This window comes from Peromyscus californicus, unplaced genomic scaffold (genome assembly GCF_007827085.1).
Source record: "Peromyscus californicus insignis strain IS unplaced genomic scaffold, ASM782708v3 Scaffold_16__1_contigs__length_79575227, whole genome shotgun sequence".
NCBI lineage: Eukaryota > Metazoa > Chordata > Mammalia > Rodentia > Cricetidae > Peromyscus > Peromyscus californicus.
The window spans coordinates 22,580,520-22,607,876 of NW_026294458.1; the positions used below are offsets into that span (position 1 = coordinate 22,580,520).

Below are 27,357 nucleotides of genomic sequence, written 5' to 3' on the forward strand. Positions count from 1 at the left end.
AAGATAATAAAGTGGAATAAATTATAGAATTTGACAAGGGAGAGAGGGAAAATGCCAGTGTTTAAAGATGATAAAACTGTTGATCATGGGCTGGAGAGAGAGCTCAGAAGTTAAGAGCATTTTCTGTCTTTTCAGACAACCTGACTTTGGTTCCCAGTACCCACACTGGATGATTCACCAGCCCCCGTAATTCCAGCTCCAGGGAATCTGATGCCCTCTCCTGGCCTCTGTGGGCACCTGAACTCATGTGCATATGCCCCCACACATATATACACATACACATTTTATTTTTAATTTTTAAAAACTGCCAGTCACTTAAGAGTTTAAGACCCGACTCAGTGAACCATATTCCGATGCTTCCCATGCACCCAGCCCTTTCTTAAACCAAACATGGAGGACAGATGAGCATTGAAAGAAAGAGAAAAAGACATAGTCCTTGCTGCCAGAATCTGGTAGACATTCTCCATCAAGTGCATTATTTGTGCTTTGGGCTTTTCCATTTTTTGAGGTGTGCATATTATTATTTTTTTCTTCAGTTTGCTTGTGTGTGAATTAGATCACTACATTGTCTAACGTTTAAACTGTCAGTCTCTTTAGGGCTGGCCAGATGACTTAGCAGGTAAAGGCATTTGCTGCATAAGTCTGGTGATCAGAGTTCAGTCTTCAGAATCCAAAGGGAAAAGTCAAATGAGAAGACCAGCTCCACAAAGCGTTCTCTGGTCTCCACATGCAGAGCCCTCGCACACATCAAGTACACAGACACAGTAACAAGAAGAAGAAGAATGAAATTACAATTTAAAAATCCCTTTATTCCTTGGACTAGCCTCTGTCTGACCGTGATGTGGTCTTTGTTCTTTTTCGTTTCAATTTCCAACTAGGTTTTTTTCTATATGCATTCTTATCGTTGTGCCTATTTTTATTTTGTAACATTTTCTGTCTTCACTTTTTCTTTTACCCTTTGTATTTTCAGTTTCAATTTCCCAATTAGTTTTTTTTTCTATATACATCCTTGTCATTGTGCCTATTTTTATTTTATTTTTTAAAAAAATATTTATTTATTTATTATGTATACAGTATTCTGCTTGTATGTATGCCTGCACACTAGAAGAGGGCCCCAGATCTCATTACCGATGGTTGTGAGCCACCATGTGGGTGCTGGGAATTGAACTCAGGTCCTCTGGAAGAGCAGTCAGTGCTCTTAACCTCTGAGCCATCTCTCCAGCCCCCTATTTTTATTTTTATAACATTTCTATCTTCATTTTTTGTACCCCTTTGTATTATCAGTATATTTATTATTTTAAAGTCTCTAGCAAGAATTTTTTTTAAGTTTGTTTCATTTGAAAATGAAAACGGCGATCATCGAAATAAGAAAGGAATCAGCACTGCAGATCCTGCATGGATGTATTAGAAACTTTTAAAATGCAAATGTGTAGGAGCTATGTGTGGAGTCTGGAGGTAAAATGTGGGGCTTAATTCCTAGTGCCAATGAGCACACACACACACACACACACACACACACACACACACACACACACACGAGGCTGTAGCTCAGTGGTAGAATGCTTCCTGGAATATGTGAAACCCTGGGTTCAATGTGCAACACCACCAGAAAATAAACACAAAACAAAACAAGAGGGAGAGGCTCTACTACTCACCTAGTCATAGCTCTCTGAAGGAAGGGGATGCCACCACATGTGGCGGCTCACGGCTTAGGAGGCAGAAGCAGGAGGACCAAAGCAAGTTCAAGGCTAGCCTGGTCTACGTACACAGCAAGCTCCATGCCAACCAGGGTTCATAATGAGACCATGTCTCAAAACACAGAATAAAAAGACCTCAGCAAGACAATGAGAAGAGAAACGTTTATAAAGGTAATTATTAGAACTAAAGAAGTTTGGTTTCTCAGATCAAAAATTCTGAGAGTGATGGGCAAGAATTAAAGAAATCTGCAATGGGCATCAGTTTGGCAACAACCAAACCGTACAACAATCCAGAAGATTAGCGAGAAAAGAAATGCGATTTGACATAGTGCAGGCGGGGCTATAGCATGAGTCAACTACTTTGGAGAACAACTTCATGGTAACGACAGAGGACCACTGAGTTGGGACTCGGTGGTTCCGTTTTCAGAAAGCAGTCTTAAATGTTCCACATTGCAGCAATGTACATGACAGGGAAAAAGTCTGGGGAGGATCCAGCTGCATTTTAGTGGAGAGAAGTGAAGAAACACTGTGTTAGTTTGTGATTCACTAACCTGTGATGTGAAATCGAAGAGGATCTGGAGGAAAACGAGTTCACATTTCTTCATTTGTTTGGATGGTTAGGACGTTGGTAAAAGACTGTCATGGTTTCTTAATGATTTTTTTTAAATCCTCGTTATTTTATAATTTTCTTACATTCACATTTAAAGGAGCAAAAAGTCCATGGAAGGAAGCATCAAAAAGTCAGAAAGGGGTTAAATACATCCCTCACTTAGGCCAGGCAGCAGTGGCGCACGCCTTTAGTCCCAGCACTGTGGAGGCAGAGCCAGGTGGATCTCTGTGAGTTCGAGGTCAGCCTGGGCTACAGAGTGAGACCCAGGAAAGGTATCAAAACTACTACAAAGAGAAACTCTGTCTCGAAAAAAAAAAAGTCAGAAAGGTTAAATATTTGTGTCTGTGTGGTTGGCTATAGGCAGTATTTTCCCAACTACTTTACTGAAGTTTTACATAACTTTTATGTACAATTTAATGTATTTTCTAACTTTTGTCCCAAGTCTCTATTCCTTTTTTTAAAAAAAAAATTATTTGCTTTCATTTTATGTGTATATGTGAGTGCTTACATGTATGTTTGTGTAGCACAAGCATGTCTGGAGCCCAGAGAGTCTAGAAAAGGTTGTTAGATGCCCTGGAACTGGGCTATAGGCAGTTATGAGCCACCAGGTATGTGCTGAGAACTCAACCCTGGTCCTTTGTGAGAGCAGCAAGTACTTGTAATCAGTGAGCCATCCCTCCAGCCCCTTCCATTACTTAAAAAATGAATGATTCAAAACAGTGCAAAGGGGGTACTGGAGGTAGTATATAACCTATCAATACAGAAAATCCCTGCACATCCCTAAAAATAAAATTAAAAATCTTAAACTTTTCTCTCCATACACCCTCTCCCCAGAGGTAACTCCTATGTACATTTTATTATCTTTTTTTTAACCTTCAGAGAAAAACTAAATATTAGCAGGAATAGATTGCATATATTTATGTATTCAGTTGATATTGGTTTTGTAATGGAAAATACCTAGAATTTAACCAAAGAGGGGGGAAAATCTATTCTGCAAACTTAAAAGCACTAGGCCTCCAAGAATACATCAATCAACTCAGAACACAAGACTCTTCAGAGAAAAGAGAAGTGGCTGATGGGAGAAAAGATCGTAGAAGCCATTTCAGGGTAGTCTTTTGTAAGAAGAAATGGAAGGAGGTAAGAAAGTGTTCCAGGTAATGGAGCCCAAATTCCCTGGGAATGGAGAACTGGACTTCTAAGTTCTCTGGTCCTGGGGTGGAGTTTCTCTGGATGGTCAACTCTGACAATGCTGTTAGGCTTTGGGGGCCAGAATTTCCCTTTTAAGCAGACTCGGGAGTTCCCGGCACACCAAGGACTTTATGAAGGCAAGGGGACCTGGAAGTCAACCAGTCAGCCAAAGACAGTGTCTGTCTCTCATTCAAGGGGAAGGGGACATGTCTATACCCAGGACCATTCCCTGTCCACAGCATTCCTCTGAGGCCACGAGAGGTTCTCAGACCACATTGTGCTGGTCACCTTCACTCCTGGGAAAACAGAGTTCTCGGCCTTGGTAAAGGGAACTTGGAAAATTCATGGATAACAGATTTGACAGATAACAAGTCAAGTGGCGTAACTCCCAGGCTCCGGGGAGGAACGCACTCTATCTCTTTCATCCTCATGTTCACACAGAGCTTCTTGGGTCAGGCATACAGAATGGAAGCTACCCCAAGTTGAATTCCATCCACCCTCTTCCACATAGTCCCCTCCCCTACTCCAGCCCCCTTGATTTTGGGTAGTGGCGTGTTTCATGTCAAAAATGTGCTTCATGGCTGTTCCAGTCATCACTCTCTAAAGTCCACTGGAACTTCCCCCTAGCCAAAGTAAGGAGCTGTATTCAGTTCCAGAGGGTGGCTGCATTCCCTCCAGAGCTCACCACCAGCCCGTTCTCAGGGTTAGTGGATCTCAAGAAAGCTCTGGGAGCCTTGCTGTTTGTCTAGCTATGCCACGGGGGAAATGATGTGAGAAGGAAGACATAATTTTGCCCTCATTGGGATCACACAATTTTGCCCTCATTGGGATCACACTCTGGTGAGAAATGGCCAAGTCAGCATTTGTGAGACCCTGCATTAATGTGGACCCAGTGAGAGAGTGAGAGCCTGGTGCGGAAAGACTCTTGTCCAAGAGAAGAGGAGAGCTCGGCAGATTAGATGGGGTGGAGTACACACATGTCAAGGCAAGGACAGCAGATGGAGGTCCAGGCCCTCAGCCGTGGGAATCAAGGGCTTGGGTGAGGTTGGACAAACTAGACCAGCATGTGGAGTGAGGTCTGAAGAATCTAGGCTGATAGTTGACGAAACTGAAAATGAAAATCTTTCATCATCATCCTAGATGCCCTCCCTACACATAAAAGCATCTTGTCTATTTAGGAGATGTGAAAGGGTCATTGTCCCAAGACCACCAAACCTTGCTTTTGGGTTAAGATGAACGAATAATTAATTTGGCCTAGATTAAACCAAGGATCCTACGCATACTGGGCAAGAGCTCTACCACGAGCTATATCCACAGGAAGGGTTTCACACCCAGGCACAGAACATATATTTTACATATATAAAAGTATTTTACACACATAAAATGTCTGTCATAAGGATCACACTATATCTTCAGAGCTGTTTCTATAATTGGAATATAACTTCATACCTTATTACAATTGAAATCTTAAAAACTGTGGCTCTCACTTTATTTGGTTGTCTTCATTTTGGTGGCCTACCAGCTGGCGGGGGATTTGTAAGCAAGAGGAAGGGGGATGAAGACTTAAATACTGGCTGGCCAAGTGTGGAGCTTGTAGGATACTTCCATGTTCCAAGGAGTGGCCTCCCTCCATCACATGGCCCTGAGGATACTTCAGAAGTGGAGAAGGGTGGAGATTCCCACCATAGCTGAATGGAAGCTGGGCTCCCGCCAGACACGCAAGGGATGGCATCCCCTTCAGCTGCCTGTGGAGGGAATGGGTATCACAGGCCATACTGTTTACTTTTTCTTTGCTGTTTCTGCCTCAGCTCAATACTTATAGGCCCTGTGCTTCCTGAAACCCCAACTAAGCCTCTAGCCTCCCCAGAGAACACAACTGTGCTCTTCACTGGTCTGTGGGTCACTTTGTCAGCAGTAATGAATGTGGGCCACCCTAGGGACTCTTTTTGCGGGGATGAAGTAGTCTTTCAGGGCTAGGATCATTTAGCCAGCCTACACAAATGTCAGGAAATGGAAAGAAGGCCCACACCCAGCTTTTTCCTCCTAAGCAACCAAACTCCAGGCTCAAAGGATTCAAGGATAAGATACCAGCCACACTGGCTCTCAAAAACTGCAAAGTTTTGCTGAGAAAGTGTAAATAAACATGAAACCTGTGGGAAGCTGGACCATGAGGCCTGTGGCTAGGAAATGTGGTGCTCAGAGAACACCTGGAATGCCATCTGACACAGGTTAGAGTGACTTCAGAAAACACACCTGGAGTGCCATCTGACACAGGTTAGAGTGACTTCAGAAAACACACCTGGAGTGCCATCTGACTCAGGAGTGACTTCAGAAAACACACATGGAATGCATCTGATTCAGGAGTGACTTCAGAAAACACACCTGGAATGCATCTGACTCAGGTTAGAGTGACTTCAGAAAACACTCGGGGACCATAATGACTCAGCACTTAAGGCTGCTTGTCACCCAGCCTGATGACCTACGATGATACCCACTGATGTCCAAGTTGTCCTCTGACTTCAACATGATCACTGATGAACACACATGTGTGTGCATGCACACACACACACACACACACACACACACACACACATACACACATACAATCAATTAATGTAATTCATAAACATGTTTAAAGAAAGAAAACACCTGAGTCTATGCCCTGAGTGGCCATGAAGAATTGTGCAGGTGCCCAGCTAGGACAGCAAGGTGGGTGGCAGAGGGGTCACCTTGGTCAATAGGTACATTGCCACCTCCCTCCCTCACGCCCCTTTGATCTCTTCCTTTCTGTTGCCTTGACCCCTCTGTATCCTTTAATCCCCTTTTCCTCTCTTCTTCCTGTGGCTGGCCTTAAAACAACTATGCTCTTTTCCCCTTTAAATCTCCACCTATCCACCAACCCTCTGGATTTGTAAACACAGTTTTTAACAACAGGAAACATGAATCCAGTAAACACGGTCATTGTTGACAGCAGTTAAGGAGGGAAGGTAGAGAAGTCGTCGCTGAGAAATTGAAAACCTTGGCCTGCAAGGTCTGTGTGAAGAAAGAGGGGCAGACATAGGCAAGCCAGATGGAGAGGACTCCTGAGATCTTGCTGGCAACTGTTGCCCACTCCCTTCTCGCACGGGCACTTGGAATCCTTCCCACACTTAGAACTGGATTCGTTTTTGCCTTCACCCCAACCAGGTACCTGGCTCAGGACTTCTGATCTCCTTCCTTCTGTGTCTGAGCCTCTGAGCTTGCTGAGAGGTAAGGTTACAAAGTGTGAAAACAATTCCCTTCCATCTTCCCACCCTCCGATTTCAAAGCCCACCCCGCAGTGAATGCCTCCTGCCCCTCAGCAGGGATAGAACAGCCCTGTGGTGGCCAAGGAGCCTACTGAGCTCTCTTCTCCCAGCCACGCCCCCAGCTCTCTTTGGAGCATCAGGGATCCCTTCTATCCCTTTTCCAAAATGGCTTCTGGCAGTTCTGTCCCCCTTTATCCCACCAACTACCCACTAATAATAAAAATCACCTGAACATAAGCAACTGTCAGAGGTCAAATCTACACACAAATTGCGTTCAGTCCTTTACAGCATCCCAACTGGTACAAATAATCACCAAGGACACAGATAGAGAAAAGCCACTTCCTCAAAGCCTTGCAGCTACTAAGACACAAAGTCCATCAGTGTCTGCCACCTCAGCACCTGCTCCCTCTGTCCCTCACCTTGCTGTCCACTGCCCAGCAATGCAGTACCACTCACTGAGCATGCCCTGCATGCAGAGCACTGGGCGAAGTGTTTGCAAGAGACTGGAGAGCCCCAAACCCTCCCCTTGTGGGAACAAACAAATGGGGGAGCAGCACCTTGAAAAGGCACCCAGGCTGCTAGGAGAGACTAGATCCATTCTATTGCGAGGGGACAAGGGAGTAGGAAAGACCCCTTTCGAGAGGTGAAGGCTAGAAACAGCCCCAAAGTCTGAGCAACTCCAGGTGGGAGTTTAGAAGCTGAGAGATGAGAAACATTTAAGGAAGGGCAAAAAAGCAGTTTGTTTTGGGAGGCAGAGGGGGACCCTTCTGAGAATGCTGCTCCTCCCTCAGCGTGTGTGTGTGTGTGTGTGTGTGTGTGTGTGTGTGTGTGTATGTGTGTGTGTATGAATATGTGTGTATGTGCATGTGTGTGAGTGTATTTGTGTGCATGCGTTTGCACATGCATGTGTGTGTGCATATGTGTGTATGTGCATGTGTGTGAGTGTATTTGTGTGCATGCGTTTGCACATGCGTGTGCATGTGCACGTGTGTGAGTATATTTGTCTGCATGCGTTTGCACTTGGGGTGTGTGTGTGTATGTGAAATTACTAAATTAAGAACGTGGGTAGCATGTTCTGATTCTCACCAGGGGAAAGATCTGATGCAAATGGCATCTGAGGGAAGCGACTCTGCCCGGCATCTGTGGTGAGCAGGGACTACCTATCATGATCCTACCAACGGACACGGCTGACCTATGCCTGAGCTGGGTTCCTAGGATTAGAACATCTAATAATCTCAATGACAAAACTGCTCTTACAGCTTTCCAAAGTTCGTCTGGCAAAGTTAAAATTAACTGCATCTCAAAACAGTGGCTATTTGTAGGCTGAAAACACGTATCTGAGAGTAAATCAAAGTTTATTTTGTTACAATCACCTTGACTTGCACAAGGTGAAAAGGACTGTAATTCGGGTGTTAGGAAAATGAGTCAGGAGGTCAGGGGAAGTTCAGTTTTGGTAAGCGGAGAAGGCACTGATCTTACCGTCGTTCCCATTATGATAGTATGGTTTTTTTCCCTTCTTTTAAAATCACCCCTGGGGAGATAAAGGACTTTTAGGGGACCTTCCAAGATCAGTGCTGTGTAAGACGGCAGGTTAAGAAATAAGACTCCACCCAAGGTCCCAACCTTTGGCTTACCTGAGCTTCCAATGCTGAGCCACAAAAGCGGTCCCCACAACCAGAAGCATCTCTCCCAGAGGGCAGGAGGCATCGCTGGGCTGGAGTCTTGGAGCCAGTGTGAAGGAGAGACCTGAGTATCACACAGTCCGGCCTCGCACTGAACATGCAACACCCACTTGGGATTTAGTGATCATTAGCTGGCTCCATGGCTTATAAAATAAGTAAGTAAATAAATAAATAAATAACACTTCCTATTTGTATAACCTTTAGAGTTTTCAGTTTCTTCTTCTCAATGAAAATGAGCACCCTTCCCACACTTTTTTTTCCCCCTTTCTTAAACCAGGGGACGTTGAAACACACTGTTCTTCCTCTCTGTGCCAAACAAGATCAGGAAATGACTTTCCACGCCTCTCCCATTTCCCATTATGAAATGTCAGTGATGACCAAGGCAGCCTTTCATCTCCCTGTGGTTACAAAACTCTCACTGTAATGGAATTTCTGTGGACATGTTTGGCCCTGGGAAGACAGGACAGCTGGAGCCTGAAAACCTCTTTCACTTTTGGATGCCCGGGGCCTCACCCGGTGTGCAGCCAGCAACACCCGTATGTGTACATCTACCGGACAGGGTGAAAGGAGGTCAAATGTGGTCCTGCAGAGTGCGGCACCACAGCCTCTTGGGGTTAAAACGTAAGGTCCAGTAGCCAGTGGAAGTGGTAACGTTGAGGGAATGTGGTTGACGTGTCTGCTTTACAGCCCTGTCAGAGAACATTAGGAAACTTATACAAAGTGATGCAGAGTAGGGGGTTTAGGGCAAGACAGGTTAGACCCAAAACACAGGCTCTGAACTACTGCCCTGGAAATATCTCTGGGGCAGCCTCGTCAATTGGTGAGTACCTGGTTCAGTGAGAGAGCCTGTCTTAAAAGATAGAGTTAGTGGAAATCAGCAGACATGGACCTCTGCTCTACACACAGACACAGACACACACACACACACACACACACACACACACACACACACACACAATAAATAAATAAATAAATAAATAAATAAATAAATAAATAAATAAATATTTAAAATTTTCAATGTAGGATGAAAAAGGAGTCTCTACCCACTATTATCCCCTACTTCTAGTTCTCAGAGTGCACAGAAGGCCACATGGTCACGATTTTCTTTTAAGTCCTCTGGAGATGGTCTATCTCAACTCCCACCCCTGCCTTTTAGAACAACAATACAGTTCTAACCTATTACACACACCGTGTGTGTGTGTGTGTGTGTGTGTGTGTGTGTGTGTGTGTGCATGTATGTGCACAGGAGTGCATGAATGTGCATGTGGTGTGCAATGACTCAGCACATGTTGTCGTCAGAGGACACTTTGCAGGAGTCAGTTCTCTCCTTCCACCTTGTGAGACCCAGGGATCAAACACACGTCATCAGGCTTGGTGGCAAGCACCTGTGCCCACTAAGTCATCTCTGCAGCCCCACAGATCTTTCAGACATTGCTTTTCAAGCTCACAAATGTATCTTAGAGCTTCCTTGTTCTTGTTTCCAGGATGCATAGACCATGCCATAAAGTTTGGGGGCCCCACCTCAAATGCACCCATCCTACAACACCCGGGAGCCTAATTTTCCCCCAAGTTCCTCTCCAATTTGAGTTGAGGGTATGACATTGGAGTTCCCACTCCTGGGTGCCCTGTATGTCCTGCATGTAAGCATGTGAACACATGCTCACACACATACTTCAGAACAAGGTACTGTAAGTGAAGACAGCCAGAGATAGTTGAGCCATCTCCAACTGACCCAGCTCAACTTTCTTGCTGGGAGCTCTCAAGAGCAATTGCAGACCATGCAGGGAACATAGCATACCAAAACAGTAGAGAACTGGCCAGATGAATCTGGGCCCTGATCCAGCCTTTCCGCCTCCTCTTTCCCAGAAACAGGAGGATCTTCGATGTTTTAGCCCACAGAAGCATGTGTCTCTTGTGTATAAAACCCAGGGTGGACTGCAATGAGTCTCTGAGCTGTTGTGAAGTGGGACACATACAGGGGACAGCATTCCTGAGTCGTGGGGAATGGCTAAAAATGCATCCTAGGCTTGTGGTTTCCCTGCTCTGTGGGTAATAAGTCTACTTCCTGTAACTTGGGAGGAGGAGAGGGAGTCCTGTCTCCGGTCTAAGGCAAGTTAATAACAGGAATGCAGTGAAGCCACTTCATACCATCTAAAGTCTTATGGAGAAAGAAAGCCCCATATGATCTTTCACCACACCACATGGCTTTAGACCCCTTTCTGGTTGGTTGGTTGGTTGGTTGGTTGGTTGGTTGGTTTTGTTTTGTTTTTAGCCAGGGCAGTGTTGACAATTGCCTGCTTAAGCTAGACAAGGGCTATGAGACCAAGCTCCATCCCCAGCCACAACTTCCATTTCCAAAGCAATAGTCCTGCTTTCCCAGAACAAACCGATGGAGAGCTATGCTACATTTGTGCAGACAAAAGGTCACAGGGGAGGGGTGGGGTTTCTCGGAATAGAAAGATGCCGAGTCCACAGATGACTCCAGGGCTCCAACTGTGCAGAGAACCGTTTGCAGCTTTGGAATGAAAGTTTGGTGCTAAAACTCTATGGCTAATGTTTGTTCTCAAACTAAAAACTGTCAGTCTTGCAGGCTTATCTTTGGGGCTTCAGTACTACAAGGCAGAGGCAAGAGACAGCCTCGGGAAATAAGGCATGTGGGTCCCTTGGATTGAGTCAAAAAGTTTCCCGAGTGGCAGAAGAAACCGGCTTGAGGTGGTATGTTTGGGGATCTCCCTGTATCTCCCATTTCATCACAGGCTGGCAGAAAGAAGACACCAGATGCACTTTTTAAAGACATGTCACTAGCATTTAGATAGCACAGTTTCACATTGCTAATCTTCCTTTGAGGGCTTGTCATATGTCAGATATGTGTGCATGCAAAACATACAATCCACAAGGCAGGTGATGCTACTACCTCTGCTTTTGTACGTGTGGAAATCAAGGCAGAGCCAGGTTAAATAACTTTCCCAAGTCCACACACAGTAGCAGGGCAAGTTTTCAATCTAAAAAGCTGCCATCAGCGACTGCATTTTTATCCACTAAATATGGATACTGTTATGGGTATTACATCACCTCCCAGCAGCCCTCAAGGTGGGCAGCGTCACCCTACCTCCATTAGTCCTAGTGATGTGAGGCCCTGGGAGCAAAGTTTTCTGCACAGTATCAGAGTATGCCTTCCTTAAGTCTAACCATACAGCTGACACCACGTCCCTGAAGCAAGAGAAAAGTGTCAACTGCACAGGTCTCCTGCATTCAAGGCTGGGGAACCCAGAAAGCCCCCCTTAACCTAAATGCCACCTCCACTGGGCTGTCTCTGGCAGAGGTTATCCTGTTAGAGATTTTTTTTTTTCCTCAAGGCCATGTTCAACAATCACCTTTATTGTTTTCTCCCTCTCAATGACTGCCACGTTCTTCCACTTACCAGTTGTACTAACATGAACTTGAAGTGTTTATTTAAACAAGCTTTTGTGGGGTGGGCAGAGGTATTTTGAGAGTATGGAGCCTAGGCTTGCCTGGAACTCATTATGGAGACCGGGCTGATCTTACATTTACCATGTAGCCCAGGCTAGCCTGAAAATTATGGCGATCTTCTTACCTCTGCCTCCAGAATGCTGGGCTTACAGGCATGGAATACCGTGCCCAGCTTAAACTTTCATAAATGTCTTTCATCTAGAATGCCTATATGAAGAAAACACAGTCAGCCCCTGAAGTGGGCTGACAGGTACAGTGTTACCATCACCTACTAGCATTGACCAACGTGGGAAAGGTGTGCTGGGGAACGCTGTGGTTGGAAGCACTGTTCTTTATTAGTACATGAAAATGTCAGTCCCCAGCTTCACAGACAGGAGATGTCAAAGGATTCTCTGCTCACGTGCCCTGTGCATCTCTTCTATCTGCTCCCCATTTGTAGCCTTTATAACAAACTGGTGCAGTAAGGTGTCTTTGAGGGCAAGCTGCCCCAGCACTTAATCCGACATAAGAAGGAAGTTGTGGGAAGTCTGGCTTACAGTCATGAGACACACACAGGTCAGTCCGGGATGTGAGGAGGGACCCTGAAATGGGAAGGTCTTGTGGGTTGGCACCCTCAACCTGCAGATCTGATGCTAACTCTACGTAGATGGCATCAGCACAGGATTTGAGGGCAAGCAGCTGGTGTCTTCTGGGGATTGGCTGGGGGTATGGGGAAACAACCACCTCAGGTCGGCTGCTTAAGTGTCAGGTGGCTGCTTAAGTGTCAGGTGGTGTAGGAGGAAGGAAAGCACTCCAATGCTTAACCCATTTCTTACAGTCAAATCTGGGCACAAAACCCAGCTTGCTCTCATCCCATCTGTGACTTTGCATAGACAACAGCACTCTGCCCCACTGTCATGTTTGTTTGCTCTGAACCGTTTAACACAGGGCGACACTTTGTCATCGTCCCCCTGCCCTCTTTCTTTCCTTTTGCCATGTGGAAAAACCCTTGGCTATTCCTTAGAGGCCACTCCTCAATTCCGAAGATTAAATGATGATAGTAATAACAGCAAGGCTGCCCACTACTCCTTATCTGGATGCACTGGGCTGATGGGCTCCAGTCCTACCCTGCAGTAGCTCCATAGCTGCTAATGAAAGACGAAGGTTTTCTTGTTCCAGTACGGTAGAGATTGAGGGACGGTGGTGACTGTGGTTAGAGTGGTGAACACGGGGCTTAGGACAATGTAAATTTTGCAGGACATAGAAGAAATCGTTCCCCTATCAGGCAGTAAATAAGACGCCATCAAGAGCGCTGTCTGTCCAGGCCTGCCCTGGTTTTCAGCACATGTGGATAATAAATGTGATGGGATAATGGTGAGACCACACTTCTACTGACCTGCGTGGACATTATGCATCTAACTGATCACCTTTTTCTTGGTTCTCATCCTTCCTCTCGCTCCCTTCCCTGCTTTCCAAGGTCACAAGTTCAGAGTAGTGCTTGAGGAGGAGGTTTGAGAAAAGACATCTGAAATTCTGGAATTTCCCAGTGTGCCTGTGGTGAAGTGAGACTCGGCGCACCAACAAAACAGGATGTCCAGGGTCTTCTCTTGTTGTCTCAGTGGTTAAAGCCCTACCTCAGATCTGAACAGATGCTAGAACACCCATAAGTCTCCTGAACTTCCTCCCCTGCATTTTAAAGAGACCTAAAAGGGCTTGGAAAGGCAAACCCCAAACTAGTATGATGAGCCTTCTGTCCCACAAACCCAGTCTACACCCGGAAACCGAAGTTGAAATTGCAGGAGTCAGAATTCTGTGGTTGTAGTGAGAAGGGCGGGAAATGGGTTCCTGTCCTTACCCTTGGCAGTGAGCCAGGTGAGGAGGCCTCCTGCAAGACTTGAGTAACCCTATGGACTTCACTGTAGTAGCTGGACCATTGCCAGGCAGTGTTCCCTTGAGACTGACCAAAAAGATACCCAGCCACCTCCTAACAGATTCAGTGTGGGAACAGAGCTATGAATTAGGGCTGTGGGTGAGCTGGAACAGAGGGAGAAGACAGAAAAGCAGCGTCAAGATATAAAGGAGGCGACAGGCTTGCTGGAAGACAACGAGCAGCTCAGTGCCGTCAGCTGCCTAGTTGCAAAGGTAACTTGGAGAGCTGTGGGGGGTGGGAGGCTACCTAGCAATGTTCACTTAATCCATATTGATGAAGTGGCCGCTTTGTACCTGGGCACTGTGCAAGTGTCTGTGTGGAGCATGGAGACAAGCCAACAGATGGTAACACAATGTGTGAGGAGTCGTGACGGCAAGTCCCAAGAACACCTGACAACAGCATCTGCCAAGCTTGCACCGCTCGGAGACTGCAGGAATCCAACTGAGAAAGTCAGTGTCAATGATGTCAAGGGAGAGAGAGATGCAGGAGTGGGCTTGGTGGCATACACCTTTTATCATGGTGCTCGGGAGGCAGAGGCAGAGAGATCTCTGTGTTTGAGGCCAGCCAGGACTCATACTAAAGCCTGGTCTCAAAAAGAAGAGGGAGGAGGAGCAGATGATAGTTTTAAAGTACAGGGCTGGGGATGTAGCTCAGCTCACAGAATGTTTGCCTAGCATGCACAAAGGTCCGTTTGATTCCTCGCACCAAATAAATTGGGCATGGCATTGAACGTTTGTAATCCCAACACACAGAAGGTAAAGGCAGGCAGATCATCTTCAGTTACTTGAGGAGTTGGAAACAGCCTAGGTAAAGACCCTGTCACAAGAGGGAAGGATAGAGGCAGAAAGGAAGTAATATACATAAGTACATCTGGATGTGGAACAGTCAGCAGATTGCAGAGGTTTGAATAAGAATGACCCCCAAAGGCTCATATATTTGAATGCTTAGTTGCCAGGGCATGCCACTATTTGAAAGGATTGGAGATATGGTCTTGTTGGAGGAAGTGTGTCACTGGGGAAGAGGGTGCTTTGAGGTTTCAAAAGCCCATGCCAGGCCCAGTATTTCTCTTCTTGCTGCCAGCAGATCCAGATGTAGAACTCTCAGCTACCTCTCCAGCACCATGTCTGCCTGGGTGCCGCCATGCTTCCTACCATGACGGTAACGGATTAAACCTCTGAAACGGCAATGAAGCCCCAATTAAATGCTTTCCTTTATAACAGTTGCTGTGATCGTGGTGTCTCTTCACAGCAACAGAACACTAAGACAGTGATGTCTTAGGATCCCCACTGTGGCCCTCTGTTCTCATGCCTTATAACTGCCACTGCAAGAATATCTGAGTCGTTACATGAAGACATTCACGTTTGGTTTGCACACAGCAAGCTGAGAAGTCCCAGGGAGTTAACAGCATCCCTGGGGGTGAGCCTTAACCAATCAGGTGAAAGTCAGGGGATATACACTCAAAACTGGTATGGCCTTTCCCCAGGCTGCCTTCGGTAAAGGACCCAGAGAGAATGCACCCCAAAAGGCTGGGGATTCTTGCTCATTCACACACCCCATGGGTCTCCCTTTCCTCCTGGTCTCACTTCCTGTTCTACTTCCTGGAATTGCCTCCCACACAAACTCCTTGCACTCAAAGCTTTGCCTGAGTCTAGTTAGCGTAGGTGGGGGACCCAAACAAGGAAAACTCAGACAAAGCCTTTGGAACAATTCCATGATAAATACAGAGACTCAAATACAAGGCGTTTCTGGAATGGGAAAAGTGGACGTCATCAACTGAAATAAAAAGATTCTCCAATACAGAGATGAACACAGGGAGACCAGGGAAGTGTGGGAACACAGGAAGAGAGTGTGGGAAGGTGCAGCTAAAGACGTCCAAGGAACTTGTCATCTCAAAACTCTTTGAGGGTGAGATTAGGATTCTTGACTCTGGAAAGGTTGAAGAAACTGAGCAGAATCACAGTTTCGGGGAAAGGAACCACCAGAGGAAAAAAAACAAAAAACAAAAAAAACTACCCTCTCCCTAGGGGCCAATCGTATCTTTTTTTGACCCAAGAGAATACAAAGCCCTGGCTGCCTCTTCCAGGCGCTCTCTGTACTCTAGCTTCTCGTAGTTAGAAGGACTTACTCCTTTAAAACCGTGCATAACCCCCCACCAGCAGCCAGCGATGGTTGCTGTGGAATCACTGTCTCCACCGTGAAAAAAGGCTCTGTGGGCAAGCTCCTTCCACGAGTCCCCTGCAGCAAGGAGGGCGTCATAGGCAATCATGGGGGCATCGTGTCCGCTGCTGCCGCCCCAGCCCGAGTAACTCAGGGAGATGTAGAACTGATCCCTCTCCTTCACACCCAAGGGCTGAGAGAAGACGGGGGCTGACTTGCCATCCAAGATTCCTCTAAGTTCCAGGTACTTTTCCCATTCTTCCTGGAAGTAGGACCTGCGGAGGGGAAATCAATTAACAAACTAATGTCAAAAGCTATATGGAAAAGCACCAGGTCGATATGTAAATAGAAAAAAGTCCACAATGACTTCAACTCCTCATACTGGTGCCATAATTCAGAGGAGGGGGGGAAAAGGAAACCCTAAAATAACTCTACAAGTCATTCATACTTTTTTTTTTTTTTGGTTTTTTTGAGACAGGGTTTCTCTGTGTACCTTTGGAGCCTTTCCTGGAACTCCCTCTGTAGCCCAGGCTGGCCTCGAACTCACAGAGATCTGCCTGTCTCTGCCTCCCGAGTGCTGGGATTAAAGGCGTGCGCCACCACTACCTGGCTCCATTCACACATTTTTTTTAACTAACTACCCACAGAAACCAGGCATGGACAAAGTTGCTCAATAAGGAAGATATGTGTTAGGCTATAGGACGAGAAATAAATATTTGTTTTTCTGAGTCCAGAGCAGTATCTTTCTGTCTTTCCAGGGGAAACTCTGGGACATAGCGACCATGGGCAACTAGAATAACAGCCTCTGAGCCTTTTTCTTCTAAGAAGGATAATGTGAAGTCAGTCATTAAAAGGGGAAGAGTGAGCCGGGCGGTGGTGGCGCACACCTTTAATCCCAGCACTCGGGAGGCAGACAGGCGGATCTCTGTGAGTTCGAGGCCAGCCTGGGCTACCAAGTGAGTTCCAGGAAAGGCGCAAAGCTACACAGAGAAACCCTGTCTCGAAAAACACAAAAATAAAAATATAAATAAATAAATAAATAAATAAAAGGGGAAGAGTGGCCTGCTCACTTAGCTCCTGGAGAAACCTATCTCTTGGGCATTCTAACCAAGGGTTCTGAAACATTGCTTCAAAGCAATACCAGAAAATCAAACCTTAGGGAAATAGGAAATGGGCAAGAAAAGTGCATCTCTGCATCAGCTGGTCATAAAACTTATAGAAAAATGGAATCCAGAATGGAACCCATACTTAAGAGATGATGTCTACAGGTCCCTACACACTTGGCTGCTTTAGGCAACCATGACTGGAGAGGAACTTGAATCCTTAGCAGGTACCTTGGAGGAGGCAGGGTTGTAAGAACTGTGATGGCAGCCGCGACCTCGGAACCCTAGGCACACATATGGTGCACGAGCATCCACAGGGACTCACCAGTGTTGAAGATTTTCCTTCACAAAGTAGCCCGACTCCATAATGTACTTCTTGGCTTCTGGAAGCACCTCCAGCAGCCCTTTGCCCCACTGCCATGGTGATTTGCCATTCACGGCATACGCTGTAAAAAGAGCTGATGCAAGGCTTCCAAGGTAGCCTGTGGGGTGGTGGTGGGTCATCCGGCCACTCTCAATGCTCACTTGGATCAGCATGTCCAGCTGGTTGGGGTGAGGGAACCTCAGCCCGATGCACATGGCACGCATAGCAGCCCCGCAGCCACCCTCACGGCTGCTGAAAGGAATCCTCCAGCCATCGGCCCTATTGGGCTCCAGCCTCATGGCGTTTTGCATGCAAGCAACACCTAGGGATGAGTCGGTAGAGCAAAGGGTCAGAGTCACCAAAACAAAGGACCCAGTGAGAATAAAGAACTAAACAGACTCCCAAGATTCTCTGAAACAAAAGGGAAGCCATGAACATATGATAGGGATGGCTCCACAACTTCAAACCCCAGCCCAACAGTAAGCCTTCTTTATATATGAAATCCCAAGTGTGATGATATTAACTAACAAAGCAGCATATACATAGAGTAAGCCTTGGAATCTCTCCAATTATTAGAAAACTCACAGTATCTCAAAAGGTAGCTGTACTATATTTGCTTTTATTTATTTTTGAAAGAAAGGCTTTCTACATAAACCAGGATGGCCTGGAACTCTCTATGTATTCTAGGCTGGCCGCAAACTCATATTAATTCTCCTGCTTCTGCCTCCCAAGTTCTAGGACCACAGGTGTGCACTACTATGTATTATTCTTTTTTCAAATGAATAAGATAAGACTCAAAACTTAGGGAAATTAAGGTCACAGAACCAGCTAGTCAGTAACCATCAAAAAATAATCAGACAGCCGGGAGGTGGTGGTGCATGCCTTTAATCCCAGCACACGGGAGGCAGAGACAGGCAAATCTCTGTGAGTTCGAGGCCAGCCTGGGCTACAGAGTGAATTCCAGGAAAGGCGCAAAGCTACAGAGAAACCCTATCTCAAAAAATCAGACTCCATAGCTGAAGTCCTCAGTGAGTGTAATAAGAGCCTATTGGGGTTCCTGACTGTAAGAAGGAAACTCCAAGTTGCAGAAGAAACACTGGCCTTAGATCAGGAACTATGGATGTCCCCTACATGACAAGAGGCTGAAGGAGGCTTGTCCCACTTTTGTAGTGGACAGTGCTACAAAAGGAGCCAAGAAATGGCTGCAGCATGCTCTGAAACGCAATGTCACTGTCCCCTTATTGGGCAGTTTATACACAATATCTATGGCTGACACAGGTAGGCAAATAAATCCACATGTCAAACTCAGTGGGTAGCAGATGTTAAGAAAGGATGAGCAGAGATGGGTTTTTAAACCCAGTCCTTGGGATCAGAAGAGGTCCTGCATTTGATGGTGAGGAACTCTTCAACCAGGAGTTATTATGGCTGAACTGTGTTCGCATGTTGAAGTCCAAATACATACGTTGAACCTGTAACACGCAGTGACTTAATTTGGAGATAGTGCCTTTTAAAGATGTTTAAGCTAAGGAGCCATTAGGATGACACCTAATCCAATCTAACAAGCAGCATATGGACACATAGACACAAGGGATGCAATGCATAGAGAAAGACCACATGAGGACCAGAGATGGTGTCCATCTGTTAGCCAAGGAGAGCAGCTCCAAAAACACACCCAACTTAATGCTGTGTGGCTTAGGCTTCTAGAAACCAGGACATGGAATGTCTGTTTAAGTTACCAGCCTATAATGCTTTGTGATGACTAATACAGGAAGAGAGGTGGGTCAGGGAAAAGGTGACCTAAACCTGGTGGTCTCCAGGGGGCCACACAAAGTCCCCAAAGTGGGTGAGAGCCGCTGTGACAGAACTGGAACCAAAGAGTGTCTCCATCGGTTTTTAAATTAGAAAACAAAAACCAGTTCTCTTTGTAATTGTTCACAACAAAAGGGAGCAAATACAAATAGAAAAAAAAATAAACTATGACTACTTCCATAACTTAGGCAGAATTGTGAACAAATTCATGGATATGCTTCCAGACCTCCCTCAATGGAAATACGCAATTGTTCTTTGTGGTGTATGTACATGCATCCACGTGCATGCAGAAGCCAGAGGAGGTTGTCAGGTGACCTCTCTTTCTCAGACACTTGATGCAGGGTCTACAGCAGGCCAGCAAGCTCCAGTGATCCTCCTGTCTCTGTCTCCTTTTGCACAGGGGTTACACATGTGATTTTTTTTTTTAATGTGGGTGCTGGGGATTTGAACTCCAGTCCTTAAGCTTGCACAGCCAGTGTTCTTATCTGCTGAGTCACATCTTCAGCACTTTCCACATCACCCCATACTCCTGATCTTCCTGCTTCCATCTCCCAAGTGCTGGGATTGCAGGTGTGCACCACCATACCTGGCATACTTTTGTACTTTAGCAAAGTTATTTTCATAACATGTTGTCCTGAAATCCACTTTTTTTCTATTTTATAAATAAAACCTTTCCATATTAGTAACTATTCATCTGCAGAATTTACAAAACCGTGAATGTGCCACCATAAGTAAGTTACAAGAATTCAAATCTACACTACTATTTCATTGATATTTAAATGTCCCACAACTTTTTTTCTCCTTTCGAGTCTCTGGAACAAAATCTGACTATGGAGCCTCGGCTGGTTTTGAAATCAAAGTCCTCCTGGGTGTGGATGATAGGCTCATCACCACTCTCTAGCCCCCATCAAACTTCTGTGTCTTCCCTGGACCTGTTTCTCCATCCTCAGGAGCCTCCTCCCAGCAGCACTGTGGGAGCCCACAGCTGACTCAGTTTCCCAGTTTGAATCTGAAGTCTATTCTGAGTCAACAGAGTTCAGGCTTGCTTGTTCCAGGGCTGTGAGAAAGCCTTGATTTACCCCATGGGAAGGAACACACTATCTAGCTAGACGCAAGCTGCTGATGCCAGCCGGAGGTACATTGAGACAGAAAATGAAACTGTCTGCTTCTTGACTCAAGGATGGGATAGATAATGGTTGAATGCCTGTGCTATGCATTGTTCTACCTCTGTCCTTCAAAACTGTATAAACTGGCTGTGAAATAAACTCGGGGCTGTCCGGCATTGACTGGCAGTCCTTTCAACTCTTTTCTGTCTTCTTCATTGTCTCTACCATCGGCACGCCTCCACCCAGCTACCCGGCTGACTAGTCGGCAAGCTCCGACACAGCACTCACCTGGTGCCCGGTCATCCATGTCGCCCATGCAGTCCTGGTAATGTCTAGCTAACAGGGAATACAGCTGAGACAATTCTGGGGAGGTGCCAGCTTCCACGAGAGCTTCTGCTGTAGCCAGGTGCATGACCGTGTCATCACTGACTTTCCACTGGGCCACGTCGATGGCTTCCAAGTCACCCATCTGGGCCAACTGTCGGTGTATCTCCTCCCCATCCCGGAGGAACTCCCACTTCCCATTGAAGTACCCCAAGGCATCTCCTGCTGCGCTCAGCACCATGGCGGCCACATACCTCTCTATCAGCCCCCCACCCATGCTAAGCTTGGCACAGTCGGTCTCGGGGCAACTCAGACACCTGCAGGAAGACAGGGGAAGATGAGTCAGAAAACAAACAAACAAACAAACAAAAACCTGTGTTTTCCTGAGCACTATCCCTGTAGGCACCATATTGAGTATTTCCCATTTAATCCTCATAACTGTTCTATGAGAGATTTGCTACTAGGTGCATCTTAAACACGAGTAAATCAAGCATCGTGGAGATAATGGCGTTCTGTAAGTACTGAGAGAACTGAATCAGACCCCAGAGCTAAGGAGTCGGTAGGACTCTACCACAGAACTGACTCCCAAGCCGCGTCTCTGCGTCTCGGACACCTGGGTAGCGGCACACCCATTAGGTCCTACAAGCCAACCCAGGCCTGTGGTTTTCTCCTTTGGTGACATGCATCTCTCCTTTACGTAGATAAGATACTACAGGTAAGTGTTCAAGATGAGGAAACGGAAACTCAGGGAAGCTAAGTTCACATAGATAGCCCAAACGTGCAGACCCCAGGCTTCTGGTTCCCTGCCAGAATGCTTCGTATCACATTACATGGACTCAGCCCTGGCCTTAACCTTGGGCAACTTCTTTTTTTTGTTTGTTTGTTTTGTTTGTTTGTTTTTGGTTTTTGAGACAGGGTTTCTCTGTGTAGCTTTGGAGCCTGTCCTGGAACTCACTTTGTAGACCATGATGGCCTGGAACTCACAGAGATCCACCTGCCTCTGACTTCCGAGTGTCGGAATTAGAGGCATGTGCCACCACCGCCTGGCTTGGGCAACTTCTTGATGGCTCATGTAAAATGATAATGATTAAAAACAAAACAAAACAAAAAAACCACCAACCTCCCAGACGTGTTACAAGGAATGAATGAGTTTCCATAAAGTACATAAGCGAGCACAACTTTGAGATTATTATTCGTTAACAACCAGTTCTATAATTAAGCTAGACTACTTTGCCCGCATGCTTCCCTTTACCAGAAATATTTAGTTTTTCCTTTTTTTTTTTAATGATTTATTTTTATTTTACGTGCTCTGGCTTTTTGTCTGCATGTGTGTCTGTGTGAGGGTGTTGGATCCCCTACAACTGGACTTATAGGCATTTGTGAGCTGCCATGTGGGTGCTGGGAATTGAACCTGAGTCCTCTGGAAGAGCAGTCAGTGCTCTTACCTGCTGAGCCATCTCTCCAGCCCGTTTGTCTTCTATAGGGTATAAGTTGTATAGTACTGGATCGCAAATGACACTCCCACCACAAATTAAATCCTTGCTAAAGCACTGGCTCCCCTGGGCATGCATTTTAAGAGATCCTACTCCTCCTGAGGCCAGTCCCCCACTGCACTCTTTCCCTGTGACACTCAGGTTCAACGGCTCCGATGTCTGCCCACTCCATCCATCCATCTACCCCAGGTACAGGGGCAAACACTCTTAGGGACAAAAAGACTAGTTGCCCCCTGCCCTCAGCTCAAACTCTTCCCACACCCAACTGCCCTTCTTCCCCTCCACTTACCTAAATGCTATTTTAGACTTAGTTCAAGTCCAGGCACTTCCACAGTCCTCCATCGAGCCACACGGGTCAGAACTAGGGTGTAGGTCAGCAAAGACCTGGAGAAGCAATAAGGGATAAAGACAGACTGAGCATTGTAATAGCCAGCTCCTAATCACGTCATCTAAGTATTTTCTTATGTAGAAACAAGGCCTAGGAACTAGAGTTCTGTACTCTCTTGAATTAGTGTGACCAAAAAAACCCCAAGCCATTCACTCTGGAACTGTTTCCCATCTGTGGGGGAGGAGAAGGATGTAGATAGCATGTTCTCCGAGGTACTGTCTTGGCCCAGGTTTTTGAAGCCCAAGCTTTGTTGACCTCTGAGAGCCGAGGACGAACACCCACACCCTCCCTGAGGCTAGGTTCCCTTTCTGCAGCTGTCCGGGGCTCTACCCAGGCGTGTGGGAAGTCCATGGGGGAAGCAGCCCAGCCATCTTTTCTCTTTGAAATTCCTTTTCACCCTGGCACACGCATCCCTACTGCCCGAGTCCCAGCCTTCAGAAGTCATTATTCCTTAACCCACTCGAAACCGGTACAGGTCCCATAGAGATCGAACTATACAATCAAAACGGAAGTCTACTTCCAGATAACCCTGTGTTTTCCTGTCCTGGGTGGAAGGAGGAATTAGGGAAAGAAGAGGAGGGAATGGGGAGACGGCGGCGACGCACTCTGGGTAGTCTCCGGGGGGCCACAGTGAGGGCCTGGCCCCACTCTGGAGGTGAGAGCCCCGGGCCCGAGCGGGTACCAGCTCAACGGGAGGAGAGTGGTTCGGGAAGTCTGCCAGTACCTGCCGGGGCGGAGCTGGGAGCGTGGGACGGGATCGAGGGGGTTCCCGGAGCCTGGGCGACCCAAGCAGGAAGAGGGGTAGCAGGCGCGGGAGCCTCGTGGTCGGAAGCTGGAGCCGCGGGGCCGAACAGGGGCGGAGCCGCTCGCCCGCCCCCGGAGCTGGGGAGGGGCGGACGCAGAGCGGCTTCCGGCGGGGCCGCTTCCTCCTCGCCATCAGCACCGGGCGGAAACAGTGGCTGCTGCGGCGTCCGGGCCCCGGGGAGGGGCGGCCGGAAGGAGCGGCCTGGGAACCGCTCTGCTCGGCGTGTCGGCGGAGAGCAGGACCCGGGCGGGCGAGCGGGCGAGCGCCCTGTCGGGTTCCGGCCCTCGCTGTCAGCGGGCCTGACGGTGGCACCCAGCTCCTGGAGTGGCGAGGGCTCGTCGGTCGCAGCCCTCGTTGGGCTCTGCGTGCTCTTCACGGAAGGGTTTCTAACGGGAACGCTTGGTTTCTCGCCCCTCAATTATGATTCTGGAATTATTAGTACCCTAAGGTAGCGAAGGTGTACCAAGGTGAGCCAGGATGTCGGGGTCCAAGTATAAGCCTTCGCCCCTGGCCACCCTCCCCAGCACCCTCGACCCCGCCGAGTATGACGTGTCTCCGGAGACCCGAAAGGCGCAGGTCGAGCGCTTGAGCTTAAGGGCCCGGCTTAAACGGGAATATCTGCTTCAGTACAACGACCCCAAACGCACATCGCAGATCCTGCCTTGACTCGTTGGACCTGAGCAGGATCAACAGCTGTTTATCCTAATTGCAGACCCACTCCCAAGAACTCACTTTTAGGAGCTGTGCTGGGAATTGGGCCTCCTCGTCCGACGTTTTCAAAATGGAGTGAAACATTTGGGAAAGGAATAAATGTTGTCCCTTAAAAAAAAAAAAAAAAAACAGGGAGTGAAAGGCAGACTTATCTGGGAAGGAAAATTGCATCGAATAGTTAACCTCTCTTATTAACTTTGGCAATGATGACTCTATTCTTGCATAAATAAATCTTCTGTTAATCACAAAAAAATAATAAAAGAGGCGTTCGTGTGGAGTTTGGGGACATTTTTATTAAGCAAACAAATCAAGTTTTAGGATGATGAATATATGTTAATAAAGCAGTGGAGGGGCTGCTTGGAAGGGCAAGCATCAAATTGTAAATAATTACAAGTGCTTCTCAGAGGGGGAACAAGGAGTTTTCTGAGCAGGGAGAGAGATGAAGGAAATTTTAAATTTTGGTGGTTTTTTTGTTATTGTTTTTGAGACAGAGTTTCACTACAACCCAGGCTGGTCTCAATCTCATGATCCTCTTGTCTTCACCTTTAGATGCTGGAATTTCAGTTTTGTAACACCACACCTGGCTTACAACTTTTAGAATATTCTATATTTTATATATAAAGAAATTTTAGAAAAAAAAAATAGAAACCACAGGCTACCACTCTGGTTATATATACTTACAGTCTTTATGGTATGCACATGATTTTAAAACAAAAACAGGGGGGTCCTTTTGTAAATAGAATTTCATATCCTTTCTTTAAAAACTGGCTTTCTCAGCCACTAACGGGACTCCAAATGTTCACCTACGTTAATGCTTACGGGATAAGCTCCCTTCTACTTGGATACAATAAAAGTATGAGGCCCCGGTGCCCAATGGCTCCCCCACCACTTCATGACTAAAGCTGTCTTAAGAGAACAGATTCACTGACAATCAGAAAACAGGTCAGTTAAACAAAGCTTTGACATGACATAGACCCGTTTATACAGTGACAGCTAAAGGTTTAGAAAACACCTACTAACAGGAAGTAGTTAATATGCAAGAGTCCGTTGGGCTCTCTAGCAAAGCTTGACAGCCAAGCAGCAGCAAGGGTCAAAGGAGAACGAGGCACAGGCTAGGACCCTACTTCAATATGAAAACAGGAAAGCGGTCCGGTGATAGTGGTGGTGGCGGCGGTGCACGCCTTTAATCCCAGCACTTGGGAGGCAGAACTAGGCGGATCTCTGTGAGTTTGAGGCACCAAAAGTACACAGAGAAACCCTGTCTCAAAAAAAAAAAAAAGAGAAGGAGGAGGAGGAGGAAGAAGAAGAGGAGGAGGAGGAGGAGGAGGAGGAGGAGGAGAAGAAGAAGAAGAGGAAGAGGAAGAGGAAGAGGAAGAGGAAGAGGAAGAAGAAGAAGAAGAAGAAGAAGAAGAAGAAGAAGAAGAAGAAGAAGAAGAAGAAGAAGAAGAAGACAACCGAGAGAATATCTGGGCAGCTCCCTCTATGACATCCTGGCTGGACCACAGCACTCAGATAGCTGTTCAAATCTCCAGATGGGAAAGTATTTTAAAATTGAGATTAGCCTTTATATCGGTGAACACTGAGTAGAGTAGATTATCCTCCATAATGTGGGCGGACCTAATTGAATCAGTTCAAGATCTTAAGAGAAAGGATTCCCCTCCCCTAGAAAAAAGAATTCTGCTAACTGACTGCCTTAGGACCTTTGGCTCCCTCTCAGGGCCTCCAGGCTGGCAGCCCACACTTCGGACTTTGAGTCTGCCAAACCTCATCATGTAGAAACCTAGTGTAGCTCTGGCTGGTCTACAACTCAATATGTAGACCAGGTTGGCCTCAAACTCACAGAGATCTACCGGCCTCTGCCCCCCAAGTGCTATGGTTAACAAATCCAATTCCTAAAGTGGATGTCTCTTTTTCTTCTCCCCCCCCCCCCCGTGTGTGTGTGTGTGTGTGTGTGTGTGTGTGTGTGTGTGTGTGTGTGTGTGTTCTGGTTCCTTGACTTACACAGTATCTAAATGTGCCCAAACTTTACTAAGTAGAGAGGTCAGATAATAACCAGACTAATAGAAGATGTGTCTACATGTCTACGCAGGTTCGCAGGTTGGTGACTGAAGACAGAAACATTTTTGAGTCAGTCATTAAACTCAGAGAAGATGTATGGAGAGAACTAGACCTGAGCTGATGTTTGAAGACAATTAGGTAAGCAAATAAAATTACTACAAGCACAGAAAGAAACACACACACACACAAACACACACACACACACACACACACACACACACACACACACACACACACACTTGCTTGCTTGAATGCAGGGAAATCTATTTAAAAAGAAAAGAATAAAACAAAGCCAGCTAACCATGGTAACAACCCTGTAATCCTGGGAATTTGGGAAGCTGAGCCAGGAGGATCTAGACTTTGAGGCCTCCCTGGGCCACATAAGGAGGCTGTGCCTCAGAATAGAAATTAAAAATAAAAGCAAAGTCACAGGTTTAGTTTAGCATCTCCTTCCTGAAGGATGCAGAGCTGCTAGGCCCAGAGTTGAACCAGGTCCTGAGTTTTAAGACGATAGCATTAGCGTTCTTTCTCATTTCCTGTTTACCAAGACATTCCAAACACATCATATGTAAGGCCGAAAATCCTAAAGAACACTTGGGGAAAGACTAGAAGAACGACTCAACCAAGGAAAGCAGGCTCTCTGGACACCATCCCTGGGGAACCCATAAGAGTTTTTATTTGTTTATTTATTTATTTGGCTGTTCTTTTAAATTGCGTTTTGTTTTTGGTGGGAGGTTGCAAAGGCAGAGGGTGAACGCAAGGGGACAGGGAGATGAGTGGGATCAGGATGCATAATGTGAAACCCACAAAGAATCAATAAAAGGTTAAAAAAGAAAAAAAACAAACGAAGAATACACCAGGTATGGTGCTACATAGCTTTAATCCCAGCACTCTGGAGACAGAGACAGACAGATCTCTGTGAGGCCAGCCTGGCTGAATACAGTCAGATGTGGTGGCTCATGCCTGTTATCCCAGCATTTAAAAAGCTAAAGCAGGCAGAACGAGGACAATACCAGCTACGCTCAAAGCAAGTTTGGGGACAGCCTGGGGTACAGAGGGAGACTCTGCCTCAAAGCCGTGGCAAAAAAAAAAAGAATGCACACGTCCATAAGAGTGGTTTAAGTCATCAAATGTTAGTTTCATGGAAGTATTTGTTCACCTCATTCCGACAAGGAAACCGAAGCCAGTGAGGAGA

At 46.5% G+C, this 27,357-nt stretch overlaps 2 protein-coding genes across 3 annotated transcripts in view; both read right to left on the minus strand.

Annotated features, from left to right (window-relative positions):
* Nucleotides 1–8,758, minus strand: part of Pla1a (phospholipase A1 member A) — a 35,478-nt gene extending 26,720 nt beyond the window's left edge. Inside the window, exon 1 of the mRNA XM_052740677.1 lies at nucleotides 8,417–8,758. Within this exon, the coding sequence (XP_052596637.1) occupies nucleotides 8,417–8,489 (73 nt within the window). The 5' untranslated portion in view covers nucleotides 8,490–8,758. The remainder of the gene's footprint in view (nucleotides 1–8,416) is intronic.
* A 6,780-nt stretch (nucleotides 8,759–15,538) lies between these two features.
* On the minus strand, nucleotides 15,539–23,476 carry Adprh (ADP-ribosylarginine hydrolase). Of its 2 annotated transcripts, none has more exons than XM_052740678.1 (5): nucleotides 23,313–23,476; nucleotides 22,490–22,584; nucleotides 20,672–21,024; nucleotides 17,430–17,790; nucleotides 15,539–16,276 (listed from the first exon to the last, which is right to left on the minus strand). In XM_052740678.1, the coding sequence occupies exons 3-5, from the start codon at nucleotides 20,982–20,984 to the stop codon at nucleotides 15,865–15,867; spliced, it is 1,086 nt and encodes a 361-aa protein (XP_052596638.1). In that variant the 5' UTR covers nucleotides 20,985–21,024; nucleotides 22,490–22,584; nucleotides 23,313–23,476; the 3' UTR covers nucleotides 15,539–15,864. The 2 variants fall into 2 exon arrangements, with proteins under 2 accessions (XP_052596638.1, XP_052596640.1); XM_052740680.1 differs by lacking the exon at nucleotides 23,313–23,476 and adding an exon at nucleotides 23,194–23,304.
* Between the last annotated feature and the right edge of the window lie 3,881 nt (nucleotides 23,477–27,357).

Bases quoted from the DNA above. Each gene is read 5' to 3' on its own strand.
- Adprh (XM_052740678.1), bottom strand. From the start codon at position 20,984: ATGGGTGGGGGGCTGATAGAGAGGTATGTGGCCGCCATGGTGCTGAGC. The intron at 17,791-20,671 runs GTGAGTGCTGTG...ACTCATCCCTAG, and splicing joins CATGGATGACCGGGCACCAG to GTGTTGCTTGCATGCAAAAC. The intron at 16,277-17,429 runs GTGAGTCCCTGT...TCCCCTCCGCAG, and splicing joins AAGGAAAATCTTCAACACTG to GTCCTACTTCCAGGAAGAAT.